Raw genomic sequence first — 17,617 nt, forward strand, 5'->3', positions numbered from 1 at the left:
CTCCCAGCCCCAAAGTTTGCTAACGTTATTAAGCAGCAGGGACGCTTTCATCTCATTATGGTAATGATCGCACACACAAATACAGCGAGAGAATCCAATCTAATTAATTTCAATTTCCGCGGATTGGAGTCTGTGCTAATGCAGCTGTTTATTACCCAGCGCAAGGAAAAATGGGGATTAGCTGCCGAGGTGTTTAACGCAGGTCACAAACTCAAGCGCAGGGTTGTTTTCCAAGCCCCAGAGGCAGTGATTTTGGAGCAAACCCAGCTGATCCCATCCCAGGGGCACTGGAAGAGATTGCCACATTGCTGACTGGCTGCAGGCTGTGCTGAGCACTCCTTCAGCAGGGGCTTGTGTCCTGTCCAGGGGATCGTGTGTCCCCTGTGGGGATGGGACTGATGCCATGTCATGGGGAACTCCCACACTGGGATGCAGCTGTGGGAGCTGAGGTGTACCACAAGAACCCATCTCTCCTAGAGACCCCTCCATGTCCTGCTTGGCAGGTTTGGTGTCCCCAGCTGCTTTGGAGTAGCCAAGCCCCTGCCATTGGCAGGCACGGTCCCACAGGCACATGCTGGCCCTGGAGAACAGCTGAGATGCTGCTGGGGTTGGTGATGCAGGTGCTGCACTCCCCTTTAGCATGGAGTGAAGGCATCAGGAGGAGTGTCTGAGTGACTCCGTGCCACCGTGCTGGCAATTAAAGACTCATCAACAGTGTGTTTCAAACAAGCACTCAGCAGCACACCACCCTTCCCAGTGCTTGCTGCTGAAGGAAGGGGCTGCTCGGTGCAGTGTCTCTGGCACAGGGCTGAGGATCAGTCCCTGGGGTGCTGAGTGCTCACCCCACTCTCCCTGTGCAGGTTTGACAGCGAGCTCTCACAGGCGCATGAGGAGGCGCAGCGGGAACGGCTGCAGCGGGAGAAGCTGAGCCGAGAGAAGGATGTGCTGGTGGCCGAGGTCTTTGGCCTCAAGCAGCTGCTGGAGGTGAGTAGCCCCCCGACCCTCCCCAGCCTTCCAATCAGCGGGTGCCCCGGGCTGATGGTGACCCTCTCTCTCACAGGACAGGGACTCGGACATCGCAGGGCTGACGCAGAAGGTGGAGGCGCTGGAGGCAGAGCTGCAGGACATCTCCTCCCAGGAGTCAAAGGATGAAGCCTCCCTGGCCAAGGTGAAGAAACAGCTGAGGGACCTGGAGGCGAAGGTCAAAGACCAGGAGGAGGAACTGGATGAGCAGGCTGGGACCATCCAGATGCTGGAGCAGGTACAGCGGGGAGGGGCGAGGTTTCTGGGTGGGGTGGTTTCATGCAGGGCTGTTATTACCTGGGCCGGGCTTGCCTGGGAAGAGGAGGCGGCCGCCCTGAGCCCGGCGGCAGGCCAGGCATCGCCGCGGCCGACACGGCTCCTGGCCCTCCGTGCCATGGCCCGGCAGGTCACCATGGGGCGGGCAGCCCAGCTGGCCTCAGACCGGGGGGTTTTCAGGGTGAGTGGTGACTGGAGAGCGGTATGGAGGGGTGCCCACGTCCCCTTCACCCTGACCACATCCCCACCATTTGCAGGCGAAGCTGCGGCTGGAGATGGAGATGGAGCGGCTGCGGCAGACCCATGCCAAGGAGGTGGAGAGCCGTGATGAGGAGGTGGAGGAGATCCGGCAGTCGTGCCAGAAGAAGGTAAGGCTCAGCTGTGTCCTCTCTGCCCAGGAGGGCCTGGGATGCATCCCCATGCCCTGGCTGGGTACTGGGAGCTGCCAGCTGGGCACCGTCATGCAGCACCCGGCTCCCACGCAGCGACCACAGGCCGGCTCCACCGGCCCGGCGGGTCCGACCAGTCCTTCTGCTGCCCGGGCCAGCACACGCCGGGCTTTGTGCCTCTGGTTGCGCAAACACCCAGTGGTGGGGGTCACACAGTGTCTCCAGGCTGTGGGGACACGTGAGGAGGGGTCATGACCCCTCCCCGCCGCCCTGACTGGCTGCCCCCTGTCTGTCCCCCAGCTGAAGCAGATGGAGGTGCAGCTGGAGGAGGAGTATGAGGACAAGCAGAAGGTGCTGAGAGAGAAGCGGGAGCTGGAGAGCAAGTTATCTGCTGTCAGCGAGCAGGTGGGGTGAAGGGCAGCAATGGGCACCTGCCTTGCTTTGGGGACCCTGAGGTGGCCATGGTGGGGTGGACACCCCTCTGGCGTGGAACTGTGGCAAAGTTTCCCCTGCCACAGGCCAACCAGAGGGACTTTGAGACGGAAAAGCGCCTGCGCCGGGACCTGAAGAGAACAAAGGCGCTGCTGGCTGATGCTCAGATCATGCTGGACCACCTGAAAAACAACGCACCCAGCAAGAGGGAGATCACCCAGCTCAAGAATCAGGTGTGCATCTAGACACTCCTCATACTGCAGGCTTTGAGGGACACAGGGTGTCCCTGTTCCCTGGCCAGGCACTGAGCTATATCCCTGCAGCTGGAAGAGTCGGAGTTCACCTGTGCAGCCGCTGTCAAGGCCCGCAAATCCATGGAGGTGGAGATCGAGGACCTCCACCTGCAGATTGATGACCTTGCCAAGGCCAAGGCAGCGGTGAGTAGGTTTGGGTTGTGATGAACCATGGTGGGGCCATGCCCTGTTTGCACCCAGGGTGGCCCCACGCTGTTTGGAGTGGGTTTGGGGGGTGAGTATCCCATTCTTGGGAAGGAGTGGGAGACAACTGTGTCTCCCTGCAGCTGGAGGAGCAGCTGAGCCGTCTGCAACGGGAAAAGAATGAAGTGCAGAGCCGGCTGGAGGAGGACCAGGAGGACATGAATGAGCTGATGAAGAAGCACAAGGCAGCTGTGGCCCAGGTGAAGTGGGAGGATCAGCTGCACCCACCCCACCCCCTCAAGATGTCCCTCTTGGAGCCAGTGCAGTGGGATCACCACTGATCACCCTGGTGTGTCCTGCAGGCATCCCGGGACCTGGCGCAGATGAATGACCTCCAGGCACAGCTGGAGGAGGTCAGCAAGGAGAAGCAGGAGCTGCAGGAGAAGGTGAGGATGCACCCTGAGTGAAGCTAGGACAATGGGGGGCACCCAGAGACCTGCTGCCCACACCATGCAGGACTGCCCTGCACCATGGGGATACAGAGCAGTCTGCTGGGAAGCTCTGCATCAGGATGGGAGCAGCATGGCCAGCAGCTCTCCTCCAGGACTGCGTGGCAGTGGGGGCAGGGTGATTGTGGCCGAGGCTGAGGCTGTGCCCTCTCCTGCAGCTGCAAGGTCTGCAGAGCCAGCTGGAGTTCCTGGAGCAATCCATGGTGGACAAGTCGCTGGTGAGCCGGCAGGAGGCCAAAATCCGTGAGCTGGAGACCAGGCTGGAGTTCGAGAGGACACAAGTCAAGCGCCTGGAGGTAGTCACAGGGCTTTTCCTCTGCACCAGCTGGGACAGGGGTGCACCAGGACCATCATGAAGCTGCCTGAGAGTTTTCTGAGTGCCTCCCCTCCCCACGACCCCCCACGCTGCAGCCCTCCCCCTCTGGCAGCCCATCCCTGTCTCCACAGGGAAGGCTCCCTGCAAGCACTGATAACAGTAATCCAGCGTCCAGCCCGGCAAAGTGCTGCTCTTTCCCTGCATCGACTTAGGGAAATTATAGACTCCCCAGTCCCGCGCACGCAGCCTGTTTTATATTCTGCCTCCGCAGCTCTGCCGGGGAGCGCGGCAGCTTAGCTCTCCTCTTCATATTTTCCAAGCTATTATTTCCTTCTCCACTCTCTCTGCCTGGGCCATAAATATGCAGCGGCTGGCTCAGTGGCTGGGGGAGAACGGGAGCTATTTTTTCCCTACGTTACATGTTTTAATTACTTCACACACAGTTAAATCTATTTTTCCAATTCAACAAAGCCCTTGCTGTTGTTCTGCCCCTTCCCTGGCCCTGGGAGGGGGTGGTTTCTCCTCCATCTCCTTGTGTAAATCGATGGGAGGGGGATCCGTCCTCGCATCATCGGCTGGTGGGTGTCGGGGTGAGGGTGGACCTGCGGGGTGAGAGGTCCGTGGGGGGATTTGGGGTGACCCCGCTGCTCGGCAGAGCCTGGCCACGCGGCTGAAGGAGAACATGGAGAAGCTGACGGAGGAGCGGGATCAGCGCGCAGCCGCCGAGAACCGCGAGAAGGAGCAGAACAAGCGGCTGCAGCGGCAGCTCCGTGATGTCAAGGAGGAGATGGGCGAGCTGGCCAAGAAGGAGGCAGAAGCCAGCCGCAAGAAGCACGAGCTGGTGAGGAACCCGGGATAGGGCCAGGCAGGGCACAAGGGGGTGTTCCCTGAGGCATGCGGCTCATCCCACTCCCTCCCCGCAGGAGATGGACCTGGAGAGCCTGGAAGCTGCCAACCAGAGCCTGCAGTCAGACCTGAAGCTGGCCTTCAAGCGCATCGGGGACCTGCAGGCGGCCATCGAGGATGAGATGGAGAGTGACAGCAATGAGGACCTCATCAACAGGTGAGAGCACCTGGGCCCAGCTCCCCTGCATCCCTGGGGGTCACTGCTTCCCCTTGCCACTTCAGAAATGCCACAGGGACCCCTTGGCTCTGCCTGGCCCTGGCAGGATGCTGTCTGTGCATCCGTCCATGCATCGTGCACGCGTGCATCTGTCCATGCACCCGTGTCTGTCCGTCCATGCATCGGGCACCTGTGCACACAGGCATCAGTCCATGCATCTGTGCATCCATCCCTCCGTCCACCCGCAGCCCCCATGAGCTTCAACCACTTGTGGAGGTGCCTGAAATGCGTCCAGGATCCTGCCAGCTGGCTGGAAACAGCCCAGGGAGCCCCAGGAGCCAGGGCAGCACAAGCTGGCAGGAGGTTTGGGATGCTGGGATCCAGCCCAGCCCAGGATAGAATTATAGAATCATACAATTGTTTAGGTTGGGAAAGACCTCTGAGATAATCGACTCCAGCCATTAACTCAGCACTGCCATGTTAGCGCTGAATCATGTCCCCAAGTGCCATATCCACACTTTTTTTTAATGTTTCCAGGCAATGACTCCACCACTTCCCTGGACAACCTGTTAAAATGCCTGACCACCCTTTTGGTGAAGAAATTTTCCCTTATATCAAATCTAAGCCTCCCATGGCACAACTTGAAGCCATGTCCTCGTTTTATGGCTTTTTTCTTGGGAGCAGCTCCTGATCCCCCTGGCTACAACCTCCTTTCAGGAAGTTGTAGGGAGTGAAAAAGTCCCCCCGATCCTCCTTTCCTCTAGGCTGAGCCCCTCCAACTCCCTCAGTTTCTCCTCATCACATTTGTGTTCCAGACCCTTCCTCAGCTCTGTTGCCTTTCTTTGGATACACTCCAGCACCCAACCTGGGATGCTGGGGTCCAGCTGGGTGCAACCCCTCTCCAGGGGCACAGGGCAGCCTCACCTCCCTCCCCTGCCCCTTCCCCATAATTTAATTTTCCCCCCCCCTTGGCCTTTTTTTTTTTTTTTTCCATTTATTTAATTTATTTTCTGTTGTGTTTCTCCCCCCTCCGACCCTGCCCCCTCCAACCCCTCCCAGTCTGGGTGCAACCCCTCTCCAGGGGCACAGGGCAGCCTCACCTCCCTCCCCTGACCCTTCCCCATAATTTAATTTTCCCACCCACTTGATCTTTTTTTTTTTTTCATTTATTTAATTTCTTTTCTGTTGTGTTTCTCCCCCCTCTGACCCTGCCCCCTCCAACCCCTCCCAGTTTGCAGGACATGGTGGCAAAGTATCAGAAAAGAAAGAGTAAAATGTGAGGAGCATCTCTTTCCTTCCTCCCCTCCCCTAACCCCCACCTCACCCCCAGGGGCCGGGGTCCCGCATGCCACTGGCCCAACTCTGCATGCCCTAACAGCACCCACGGCACGGCACGGCACGGCACATAACCACATCCCGTGCATGGGGACGGGATGAGCCCCTGGGATGGGGTGGGGGGTGATGCTCTGCCATGGCTGATGACAAATGTGTCAGCATGGGGCAGCAATGGAGCCCTGCTGCCACTAATTAATGCCCCATCCATGGTCGCTCCCACAGCCCTGGTCCTGCTTAACTAACGGCACGTTTGCCTGGACATAAACTGTGTTTGATGTGGAGCTTAATTCCAACGGTCAAAAAACCTTAGCTGCCCCCAGAGCTTGTTTTTGAGGCTCGTTGGGGGTTTTTTTTGTGTCATTCTGTGGGGTTTTTTCATTGGTGGTTTTTTTTTCCCAAGCCCAGCGTTGCCTGGATGTATTGCAGGGGAGGGAGATGCGCAGGATGGAGAGCGGCTCGTTGCTCTGAATTTAAAAAGAGAAGGATTCATATACAGGGTCTATCCAGGCCTGTCCCTTGTGCTGTTTGCTTTCATTCCCCAGCAGGGAATAAGCCCAAAACCAGGGGGACAAAAGGCCATTTAAGATCCTGTGATACATCCCATCCCTTCTTTGCAGTGGCCTGGTGGGAGCGGGGTGGCAAGAGGGGACCACACCGCTTCAATTTCCGTATAGATCCCGGCGGTGCTGCCATGGCCCTAATGAAAGCAGTAAGCGGTGAGGTATTAAGAGAGATTTATTCAGGGATGCTTTTAACGTGGAGGAATGGATTTTGCAATGCAGACAGCACCTTCTTTCTAAAGGCAATCAATATGGTTACGAACGGCCCTTATAAATTAGATGGTTTAAGCCAGATAGGACTTTTTTTACGCCGAGACGTAAATCAGGGGCTCTCGGGCACGGCAGGGCTGTAAATCTGCCCGCTGTGCTCCCACGCCTGCCGTGCCAGAGCCGTTTCTGTTCCGCCTGCTAAACTCCTGTTTACCCGGGGCCATCAGCATTGCTCTTCCTCGCTGTAATTCTGCGCTCGACGGCAGCCTATAAAATGAACCCACTTATTTCCTTCCCAGTCCTGGAGCTGGAAATCTGTGTTTCTGGAGCTGTGCCCTGCCTGCTGCCCCGAAGCCAGGCCTTGCTGTCTCCAGCTCTGCAGCCAGGCAGTGACAGGGAGATGTTGGGCAGAGGGTGCAGGAGCCCCTTGGGCAGCCACAGGGGTTTGGGGGTGCTTCAGGGAGCTCCTGGCTTGCAGGCTGAACTATGTGTGTGCAGATTATGTCCCAGAGATGGAGCAGAACCATAGGATGGCGTTTCGCCCATGCCAGGGTACACAGGCAGTGGGTGCTGGAGGGGTTCAGTGCCTTCCAGTGCACTTCCATCTCTCCAGCACCCAAAAACTCATTGCCTCTTGCTGACCTCTTGCTTTCTTCCACCCTGACCCGCTCCTCCGGCAGCGACGGTGACTCAGATGTGGACTCGGAGCTGGAGGAGCGCGTGGATGGGGTGAAGTCTTGGCTCTCCAAGAACAAAGGCTCCTCCAAAGCGCTCTCTGATGATGGCAGCCTGAAAGGCAGCAGGTGAGTGCAGGGCTGGGCATGGGGCTGGCAGGCAGAGGACGTGCTGAGCTGTGCTGGGACATGGATAGGGCTGGGTGGATGCCTTTGGGATGTGGCATTTGGTGCTCTGTTCCCACCTGGTGCTTGCGTGGATGGCCAGGGAAGGATTAATGCTGGGGACACACGTCCCCCCCACCCAGGGGGAACTCCCTGGTCTCCCTTCCCTCATCCCACCATGGAGGCATATGGAGCATCCATAGCCCCCACCCCATCTCAGGGCTTGTGGTGCTGGGCTTTAGCTCTGTGCAGCATTCCATCTCTCCAGGACTGATTCCCTGCTCCATCCTGCCCTTCTCTGCAGCCCCACCCCATCTCTCCCCACACCTCTCAGAAAATGTTGGCAGAGGTGGGGAACGTGCCCAGGTGCACCCACAGCATGGGGCTGAGGCACACAGCCCCACTCCCCCTTGGAAAACGCTTGCCTGCTGAGCACAGATTGCTTTTATCCAAACCCAATTTCCTAGCAGGGCTCCAGGAGTCCCAGGGGACTCCCTCCCTCTGCCGAGCAGGGGGGAAAGATCTGAGCTGGTTTCTGTTAATTGGTTTAATTTATTCAGCGGTGCAGATGTAAAACATTTTGTTATTGGAGATAATTCCACCTTTTCTGAAGTCGGGAATCAAACGCAGCGGCTCCAGGTAGCCGACAATGAAATAAATTGAAGGCAACACTTTAAAGGGGGATCAAAGTGCTGGGCTAGAACAATTCCCCCATTTACATGACATTTTTCCACGATGCCATTTCCCGCTGACGCAAATTGCCGAGGCCGCCTCGTCGGCCCCTCCTTCGCCCGCTCATCTCCGTGTCTCTCTTGTCTCCCCGGTGCGTGCGGGGCCGCGGTGCCGCGGCGCAGGTCAGCCCCGCCGGACGGCCCCGAGCCCGAGGAGCGGCCGGTGTCGGTGCTGAGCTCCCTCAGCTACAGGAAGCGGCCGGGCCTCAAGGACTCCATAGGCGGCCTCGGGGATGAGCAGACGCTGTTCAGCGCCCTGGGCGAGCGGCCGCCTTCCCCCGAGCGCCCTCCGCGCCGGGCGGCCCGCGGCGGCGAGCCCCAGGACCGGGCTGCCGTCATCGCCCGAGCCTTCGCCGACGCCAGCGGCCGGGCTCGCCAAGGGCTGGACAAGCGGTGGTCCCTCTCGGCCACCGACGTAGAGAAAGCGTCTGTCGCCTCCGCCCCAGTGAGCCGCGTCTCCTCCGCCTCCTGGCGCGGGCTGGAGGACGGCGACGATGGGGACGAGGGATGCTCGGTGCTGAGCTTCGCCCTCTCCAGCCCCGGCAGCTTGCGGAGCCGGCGCGGGGGCCCCGAGGGTCGCCCTGAGTCGCGGCTCTCGCTGGCTCGCAGCCGCCTGGATGAGGCGGACGAGGGGTCCCGCGGGCAGCCCCTCTTGGGGCGCAGCTTCTCCGTGCCCCCACGGCCCCGCAGCGCGGCCTCCGAGGAGGAGGCTCCTGGGGACGCCCGTCCCGTGCGCCACCGCTCCTACCTCGACCCCGACCTGGAAGCCGCCATCCAAGAGGTGCTGAGCTACCGCCCGCTGCCGGCCAGGGGCTACTCCAGCCCCGACTCGGGGGACGACGGCCGGAGTGTCCGCAGTGTCCGGAGTGTCCGCAGTGTCCGGAGCGCGGCCCCCCTGGGCGCCGCTGACCGCCCCTCCGGCAGCCTGCGCCGCTCCGCGTCCGCCCTCGACTTCTCCCGGCACACTTGCCGGTGCCGCAGCAGCTCGGGCTCCTCCGAGGAAGAGGAGGAGCAGAAGAAGAAGAGCTCCAAGAAGCGTGCCAAGAAAAGCAAGAAGAAATCCAAGAAGAAGAAGAAGAAGCAGCAGTCATCATCCGAGTCCAGTTCCTCCTCCGAGTCCTCCTCCGGCTCCACCAGCTCCTACCGCAGCACCTCCAGTGTCAAGAAGGGCCCGCGGGGGGCGGGGAGCGAGGAGCCGACACGTCCTGCCCGCGCCAAGAAGGAGGAGAAGCAGCGGAAAAAGCAGGTGGACAACCTGATGATGAAGTACCTGTACCGTCCCGAGAGCGACTGAGGCAGGAGGTGGGAGCGGTGTGTGCCGTGCAGCATGAACCTCCCCGTGTGCCACTAACCGCTCGCCCTAACCCTCTCCTGACTCCGGAGCTCTCCTCCGCCGGCATGGGCAGCCCGGGATGGGGCAGCCCGCTGTGCCTGCAGCAGCCCTGCTTTGGGCATCTCCATCGGTGGGGAGATCCCCGGCGTGGCCGCAGCGGGACCGGCGCTGCCCGTGCTGCCAGGACGCAGCGTGGTCAGGATTAGCAGCTGCGGGACACCAGGAAGCGCTAATCCCTTCCTGGCTCCCCAGCCATCGGCCAGGACACATCTGGATTTATTCCTTCAGGAAATTGTTAAGGGTTTGATGGGCAGCACAGCCCCCAGGAGCAGAGGGGAGTGGGATGGGTACTAACACGCACCCAGTGTGTGAGCATGGGGGGAGGCTTCACCCATGGCAGGGGGGGACCAGGTTGGGCTGCTGGAGGACAGAGTTGCCCTGTGCCCTGATGGGTGCCTGTGATGGGAATTCGGGGTGTGAATTTGCATCAACCTGCAGGACTCTGGAGCTCTGCATGCTGTTTGATGCAGAGAGGGTGTGTTTGGGCTCTCTGGCAGCAATTTCAGAGCAGGCTTCATCCTTTCTGATGGCTGAATAGGAGAGTGGCTGGAGGAAAGGAAAGAATCCTTTTGGAAATGTGGTTGCCTTGAGCTGTCTATCCCAGAGGAAGGGAAGGCATCATGGGGTACCGGGGAGCAGCACCCCCAGCACCCAGCCCTGGGCTTGGGTACAACCAGGACCCTCAGGGGTCTGGGGGCACTGGTGTTGGCATTCAGGGCCACGACCCTTTTCCCGGGCAGGCTCAGCTCGGCCCCACTGCAGAGCAGGGGCTCAGCTCGGCGCAGCGAGCAGTTGTTTGCAGCGAGGCATGTCCCAAATATCTCGGAAAGAATAAAAAAGGAGGCAATCAAGGCTCCATCCAGCTGGCTGCCAGCGTGCTGGCTCACCGCAGCTCCCGCTGCGGCCGGAGGGGAGTTGAGCTCAGCAGCCAAGCCATGCTGGGGACATGGAGCCCCTCATCACCCCCGCTAACCCCGCTCTCTCCCACAGCCCCACGAGCTCCCGGCACACCTTCACCTACGACAGATGGGACGATGAGCAGGACGCCGGGGACAGCACACGTCGCTCCTCCCGCAGCTCCCCCAGTGCCAGCGAGGCGGAGAGCCGGGCTGCCGAGACCCCCGCCTAGCCCCCCACCACCGCTTCCCGCCGCCCCGGGAACACTCAGCCCCGGGGGCCGCCCGGGCAGCCGGTATTTCTTCTGCACGGGTTGGGGGGACACACGCAGCCGCCCCCCGGCTCCAGCCACGGGAGGAGCAGCCCGGCCGGCTCGCTGGCTGCACCCCCCACCCTCCCACCTCCTGTCTGTCCTTGGCGGCGGAGTCGGCTGCTCCGGCACCCGGGATTTATTCCTCAGTGCCTGCTGGCACCTTGTTTTGTAACTTAAACTCCCCCCTTCGGGACCCTGCCGTCCTCTTACACCCCTTTTAGTTGAGCCAAAGACGTCTCTCGCTGGCCGGGCCCTGGGGAGCAGCCGGGAAGGGGACATGGGGCGAGGGTCCCGCGTGCCCACCTGGGTTTTTGTGACCCCCCCCCAGCCCCCCACCTCTGCCTGGCTGTTTTGCACTAGCCCAGCTGTGCATCTTCCCCCACCCCCTTTACTTTCAGTATGAAAATAAACGTCATTTCTGGCTGGTGATACTGGCTGCTGCCTGCTCCATGTGCCTGGGGGGTCTCCCTGTTTTGGGGGAGGGTGTTTGCATGGTGGAAGGGTCTGATGGAATACATCCAACCCCAGCAAGGATTTAGGGCTTCATGGAAAGGCCAAGTCTGGCCTCTTCCCTGAGCCTGCTGCACCCATGGGTGCTGGGGAGGGGAGTGGGGGGGAAGCCCTCGTGGGTGCCAGTGCTGAATCATTTATCAATCTTCATAAATATGCAGATGAGCAGCGGGACATAGCCTCTGCCTGCTGGCGTTAAATAATTAACGCGGAGGAGATGATGATGTGCATTGCTGGCTGCCTGCACGGCTCAGCCTCGGCCCTGGCCCTGTGCTGTCCCTGTGCCATGTGCTGTGCCCTGCACCCGGCCCCAGGGACAGCCTGCACCCTGGGGACCCCCCCAACTCCTCGGCAGGTTGTTTCCCTTTCCCCAGTATCTCTTGGAAGCACACAGGCCAAGCTCGGTGCTCGCTGCCATAAAGCCACGCTGCGCTAATGCGCTTTCATTAAGTGGGAGCGATCTAATGATAATAAAATGGCACATTTAACATTAAAACATTTAACTTGACTCCTAAGCGAGTGTGTCTCTCCGCGCTGCTCCTGCTCCATCTTCATGAGGCTGACAAAGCTTCTTAATTTGTTCCCCAGGAGTGGGTGCTTGGTAGAGATGGCTTGGCACCGCATGGCACGGGGGATGCTGGGGTGCTGCGATGTGGGGGCGCAGGGTACCAGGGTGCAGGGATGTGGGGAAGCAAGGATGCAGAGGTGCTGGGATGGTGGAATATGGGGACATGGCAGTGCAGGGTATCTGCGCTGTGGGGTTGGAGGAATGCAGCATGTTGGGAGTCTCAAGGGTGCAGGGAGGCGGAGATACATGGAGGTGGAGGTGTAGTGGGTGTGAGGACACTGGGATGCAGGGACACAGCTGCAGGCCAGTGCGATGCCATGGGGGCATGTCTGGAGCCCCACACCTACTGTGCAGCCCCAAGCACACCAGGGAAACGAGTGATGGCAAAGTGGGCCATGTTGTAGGATGGCTCCTCGCCCAGGCTCAGCTCACACAGCAACTTCCCCACCACTGGTGCCAGCTTGAACCCATGGCCTGTGGGAAGGAGAGGGAAGGTGGGGACACAACCATCCCCACGACCCTGGACAGCTCTGGGGTGCTGGGTTGGGGAGGTGGCTGCCCTTGCCTACCTGAGAAGCCGGCGCCGATGACAATGTTGCTGAACTTGGGGTGCCGGTCCAGGATGAAATCTCCATCTGGAGTGTTCTGGGGAGCCAGGGTGTGCAGGTGAGGGGACAGGGTAGGGTCCACCTTGCGGTGGGGGAAGGCTCAGGACCCCGGATGTCTGGATCAGTGCCCTGGGGAGGGTCTCACCGTGTAGAGGCAGGTCTCCCTCACCGCGGGCTGGGTCTCCAGCCCGGGCAGATAGCTGCTGATGAAGCTGCTCAGAACGGCGATGTCAGGGCGGGGGGCACTCGGGGGGATATGATCCCGCTTCTCTGGGTCAATGGGGCTGCCGTGGTGGTGGCACACCTGGAGCACAACTGGTCAGGGTGGGCTGCTTAGGGAATCCCCCACCTTCAGCTGTGCCCTGCTCACCTTCATCAGACCTGGGTACTCAATGGAGGGCAGCCCGTAGATGCCGTGGGGGGCTTGGCTCAGCCCCAGGGTCAAGAAGCAGGGACTGACACTGCCCAAACCAGCGCTCCCAGGCTGCTTCTCCCTCCAGTAGCAGACATCGATGCGCAGGGGCTGGAATCACTCCATTAGCTCTGGCCATGCCTGTGCCACCCCCCCGTGCCACCAACCTTTACCTGCAGCGGCAGGCACAGACCCAGCTGTTCCACAAAGGCACCAGTCCAGGCTCCAGCTGTGATGACGAGCCGGGGGGCTCTGTACACCCCCGCAGTGGTGGTGACAGTGACCGTGGCCCCGGGTTCGATGCGCAGCACCTTCTCCCCGTCCCGCAGGGTGCCCCCGTGCCGGCGGAAAACCTCCTGGGTGGGGAGGGTGACAGGAGGTGGCTGCGAGGATAGAGCCAGGGGACCCCCATCCCATCCCACCCCATCCCATCCCATCCCATCCCATCCCATCCCATCCCATCCCATCCCAAAGCACTCCACCCCCTCAGCAGCACCCACCTGCACTGCCCGCAGTGCCCGGTCAGCGAAGAGCACCCCGGCAGTGCTGTCCAGCACGGCCACCTGGCCAGCTTGCAGCTGGAAGCCAGGGAAGCACTCGGCCAGTGCCGCGGCGTCGAGGAGATCAACGCCCAGGCTCCTCCTGCAGGCCTCCAGCTCCAGCTCTCCCGGCCGCCCCAGCACCACCAGTCCCGTCTGCCTGCATCCCGCCAGTCACGTCAGCTCTCCCTGCTCCCCCTCCCTGCATGGACCCCCAGCTTGCTTTGCCCCTGGGGGAAACTGAGGCACGGTGACGGCAGTGATGCTTGGGGTGTGCTACACCCTGGTGCTGGGGCACCGCACGGTGGGATGCAGGGGACAAGGGCAGAGTGAGATGCATGGGGAGGGTCTGGACACTGACATCACACTCTCCCCCCTAAATACAGCAAGGGCCATCAGCCTTGACCCCGGCACCGGAGGATCATTTAGGTGCTCATTTCCTTAATGACATTACCCTCGTGGAGCCCCATAAATCTCCAGGAACTGGCAGCTGCCTGCCAAGGAAGCCACATCCCACCCAAAGGTCACCGCCCCTTGTCCCGCGGGGAGGGGACCGTGCCCGGCGGTGGCTGCGTCCCTGTCCCCATCACCTGTAGAGGGTGGTGCCGGTCTCGGCCTCCAGCTGCTGCCAGAGGCGGAAGCAGTCGGGCATCATGCGGGAATAGTATTCCTGCGGGTAGGCGCTGCGGATGATGCGGCTCTGCCCGTGAGAGCTGCCCCGAGAGTGGGGCAGGAGGAACTGCGGGGCAGAGAGGACAGGGGGGTGACCACAGACACTGCCACCCTCAGTGCCACCAGCCCCATGCGCACCAGAACCGCGTGGCAGAGGGCACCTTGGGGACACAGCCTGTCCTATCACCCACGGCACCGGGAAACAGCAGGAAATGGGTGTCCTGGCGCTGGGGACACGAGGGTGTTGGCACTAGGGACAGGGTGTCCTGGCACTGGGGACTGCAGTGCCAGCAGCAGCTCTGCTCTGTGCCACGGTGGAGGGCAGCCAGGTCTGCAGGCACCCTCCCAGCCTGTCGGGAATGGGGACGTGGCAGAATGGGGTCACCATACCTGCTCCAGCAGCAGAGTGTCCTTGTGGCGCTGGGCCAGGTGGTAGGCAGTGAAAGAGCCCTGGATGCCGGCCCCGATGACAATGACATCGTAGGTGGACTTCTGGGGCTGGCTGGGGGCAGCCATGGCTGTCCTCGCCCTGCTGCTGTCCCTGTGGCTGCTGGGAGGAGGCCAAGGGGAGGAACGGGGCAGAGTCCAGCCGAGCCCCGTGGGTGGTGGAGCCCTGGCCACCTTCCAGCTCTGTGGGGACACGGGGACACACTCCTCCTGCCCCTTGCAGCTGGCCAGGCACGAATATTTTCATTCCCCCCCCCAACACCAACGCCTGGTCCCACCGGGGCAGGCAGCTCAGCTGATCAGGGTGGCATAGATGTGAAGGAAAACCACTTCCAATAATTCCCCCTTTCCACTGGTCACTGCTGGCTCCAGCTGTGGTGGGACACAGGGCTTCCATTTGTGTGCCAGTGGGAAACCCCCCCTTGCTTCCAGGCAAATGAGGCTTTTTTTCCTCCAGCACAATTTATTACAGCCATAAACCACTTTGTCACCATCTTTTTGTTGTTATTTTTTTAACGGGAGATAGGGGTGATTTAGGGCTCACCAGAGCTGCCAGGATGCAGCATGGTGGATTTTGCAAATCTGTAAAATGTTGGGGTGTGACTGGGGTTTGGTGACAATGCCTCAGAGTCGGGGGATAACACAGACAGGGGCTGCCAGTTTTGCCCACTGCCACCACTGTCCCATGCTGCCTGACAGCTAATTAGGGGAATTAATTTACTCTGGCTTCTGCGGTGTAAAAGGCATTATTTACTGGTTAATTGTCATTATTACAAAATGTTAAATATCATTATTTATTTTGCCACTTGCCTCTGGTGATGAATGAAGCACTGGGGAGCACTGGAGGCTCCCACCAGGTCACGGGGACACCCCAACATTGTGCAAAGGCAGAACTGGCAGCTCGCAGCGATGGGGAGGTGAGAGGAGGAGGATGGGCAGCACAGGCAGAGATTGGGGTGCCCCCCCAGACCCCTCACCCGCCCCAGTGCCCATGACCACTGCCGCAATGGGTACATCCCAGTCTCAGCACCACCACCATGCCCAGGGCTCTGCATCGCACGCGGCCCCGTTAAATCAGCACATCCTCGCTCGCCTTTGATGTTACAAATAATTCAGCAATTTCCTTGGGTTTCGGCTGACTTTTTTTTTTTTTTTTTTTTTTTGCTTTGAATAGCCCCTGTACTTGCTCTTCCTTTTTTGTTGGAAAGATGAAGAATAATTAATTATCCGTGAAACGTTAAATGGCAAAAATGAACTCCTCTCCCGTTAGCAGTGTGGTAATAGAACTAGAAAAGCCTTGCTCGTGAGGTTACAGAGAGGGTGAAACCTTTGGTGAGGTGCAAATCACCATCCCCAGGGCTCTGTTGGACCCCTCAAGCTTTTGTCCTGCAGGTGACCCCAACCAGGGCTGAACGCAGGCGTCAGGGAGGTCTGCACCCCCAAAGCCCAAAAACCAGCTGAAGGACCTCTTAGGGTGAATTTTTTGGGGGTCCCCCCAGCCCTGTGCCAAGGTTTCCATCACCCCTGCCATGCCCCCTTCACCTGGGTTTATACTGACTGGAAGCAATGCTTGTGTCAGCAGGAAATCCATTTTCCTAAGCAGCTGGTGTGGGTCAGGAGAGCTCAGTAAAAATGAAATATTCCCTGTGTGGGCTGGGTGGATGGATGGGAAAACTCGGGGCTGGCAACGGCATGGGGAGGGGGAAGTGGGGGTTTGGGGGGCTGCCTGGCACAGGCTGTGGAGCTGCCCTAGCTCAGATCCACGTGGCACTGGGGAAGTGGGGAACAAGGAACTTTGGCCAAGGCTGGGCAAGGATCGGATGCAATTTGAAGGGTGCTGGACTCTGCAACCATTGCACCTTTTTGTCCACTGTACAGTGGGACAGAAGTTTCCCGAAATCCCATCATCCATCTATACCAGCCTTATTTTTCACCAAGCACAAACCAACACTTAAAAAAGAATTAGGGAGTAACGCTGTTCCCCAGGGAGCTGAGGCAAACACAGCATCCTTCTCTCCCAGCTGCAGTGTTGGCTCCATGCATGCTTGCCCCCATTTTCCTCCCCAGACCTCTGCATTCCCAACCCTTTGATGGCACCTGCAAAGAATTGTTTGTTTTCTGTCAAAAGCAACAGTGGCTGAAGGCAGCCCCTCATTAGCAGTCCAGGTACATGCCTGGGGATGCATCAGGCAGATTAAAATTATTTGAATATCATAATATTAGAAACTTCAATTTGGCCTCAAAATGCTCATCTTCCGAGCCCTACCAGGGCTTTGCTGCATTAAACATTGATGGCGCTACTGGCGGATCAAAGTTTTGGGTTTAGAGCTGAAAGTGCTTTGCAGAAGAGCCGGCAGCACCCCCGGGATGAGGATCCTGGCATCACTTCCAGCCCCGCTCCCACCACAGCCGTGGGGCTGGTGGCACAACAGACAGTGCCACGGGGCTGGTGGCACACAGCCCATGACGTGGGACTGGCTGCTGCTCTGCTCTCGGCTCCCCATGCCAAGCCATGCCATTCTCCACGGCAGGAATGATGCATGTCGGCAAAGCAGGACCTGGGATTAAAATTAAACCCCCACCGGAGCTGGCTGCGTGGGCTGTGTGTGCAGCGGGGCTGGCCGGGCTGCGGGGGATCCGGCGAGGCGAAGCCATCTGGGCTTTTGGAGCGGTGGGGAGGGGGTTATTAAACAAAGAGATTTTTTTTAAATATATTTTTAACACCCGCAAGAGCCGTCCATCAGCCGACATGGAGCTGCTCGGTGCCGGTGCCAGCACCATCTGCCCACTGCAGGGCTGGCTGCCCCCCGGGACCCCGAGGCAGGGGGCTGGGGAGGGGCTCTTGCAACCCCACCATAAGGAATACCAGCCCCACTCTGTGCTGTTCCGTGTCCAGGTGTCTCTGCATGGAGGATGATGAGCCCAGCCCTAATTTGGGCTGTTTAGGGATGGGGAAGAGGAGACTGGGGGAAGGGACGTGGTTGTGGTGAGGAGGGTGAGGAGGCAGGATATGGTGAGGTGGGCACCGAGCACCTTCCCCACAGCCCTCGGTGGCTCCCACCCCGAAGGGCTGCCGGGATTCGGGGAGGAAGGGGGGGGTTAGGCGGTCCCCCTCCCCCAGCCTTCATCTCCAGCTTC

At 59.8% G+C, this 17,617-nt stretch overlaps 2 protein-coding genes across 12 annotated transcripts in view; one reads left to right on the forward strand and one right to left on the reverse strand.

Annotated features, from left to right (window-relative positions):
* Positions 1–11,151, forward strand: part of MYO18A (myosin XVIIIA) — a 32,386-nt gene extending 21,235 nt beyond the window's left edge. For 5 of the 11 annotated variants that reach the window (XM_041423158.1, XM_041423156.1, XM_041423157.1 and 2 more), the window contains 15 exons: positions 861–984; positions 1,061–1,261; positions 1,557–1,667; positions 1,989–2,093; positions 2,207–2,353; positions 2,444–2,557; positions 2,701–2,817; positions 2,920–3,003; positions 3,225–3,362; positions 4,038–4,223; positions 4,306–4,445; positions 5,677–5,721; positions 7,231–7,353; positions 8,244–9,422; positions 10,504–10,640. In XM_041423158.1, coding sequence (XP_041279092.1) covers positions 861–984; positions 1,061–1,261; positions 1,557–1,667; positions 1,989–2,093; positions 2,207–2,353; positions 2,444–2,557; positions 2,701–2,817; positions 2,920–3,003; positions 3,225–3,362; positions 4,038–4,223; positions 4,306–4,445; positions 5,677–5,721; positions 7,231–7,353; positions 8,244–9,414 — 2,806 coding nt within the window. In that variant the 3' untranslated portion in view covers positions 9,415–9,422; positions 10,504–10,640. Of the gene's footprint in view, positions 1–860; positions 985–1,060; positions 1,262–1,556; positions 1,668–1,988; positions 2,094–2,206; positions 2,354–2,443; positions 2,558–2,700; positions 2,818–2,919; positions 3,004–3,224; positions 3,363–4,037; positions 4,224–4,305; positions 4,446–5,676; positions 5,722–7,230; positions 7,354–8,243; positions 9,423–10,503 lie in introns of all 11 variants that reach the window. The other 6 variants (XM_041423167.1, XM_041423161.1, XM_041423159.1 and 3 more) reach the window with 3 other exon arrangements.
* Positions 11,152–11,840: 689 nt separating this feature from the next.
* On the reverse strand, positions 11,841–14,548 carry PIPOX (pipecolic acid and sarcosine oxidase). The gene is made up of 8 exons (XM_041423168.1): positions 14,423–14,548; positions 13,951–14,099; positions 13,322–13,520; positions 12,995–13,177; positions 12,780–12,932; positions 12,555–12,713; positions 12,371–12,446; positions 11,841–12,275 (listed from the first exon to the last, which is right to left on the reverse strand). Exons 1-8 carry the CDS (start codon positions 14,546–14,548, stop codon positions 12,145–12,147), a joined length of 1,176 nt encoding a protein of 391 aa, XP_041279102.1. The 3' UTR covers positions 11,841–12,144.
* Positions 14,549–17,617: the final 3,069 nt, after the last annotated feature.

This window comes from Onychostruthus taczanowskii, unplaced genomic scaffold (assembly GCF_017590055.1).
Source record: "Onychostruthus taczanowskii isolate IOZ18803 unplaced genomic scaffold, ASM1759005v1 scaffold75, whole genome shotgun sequence".
NCBI classification, from domain to species: Eukaryota; Metazoa; Chordata; class Aves; order Passeriformes; family Passeridae; genus Onychostruthus; species Onychostruthus taczanowskii.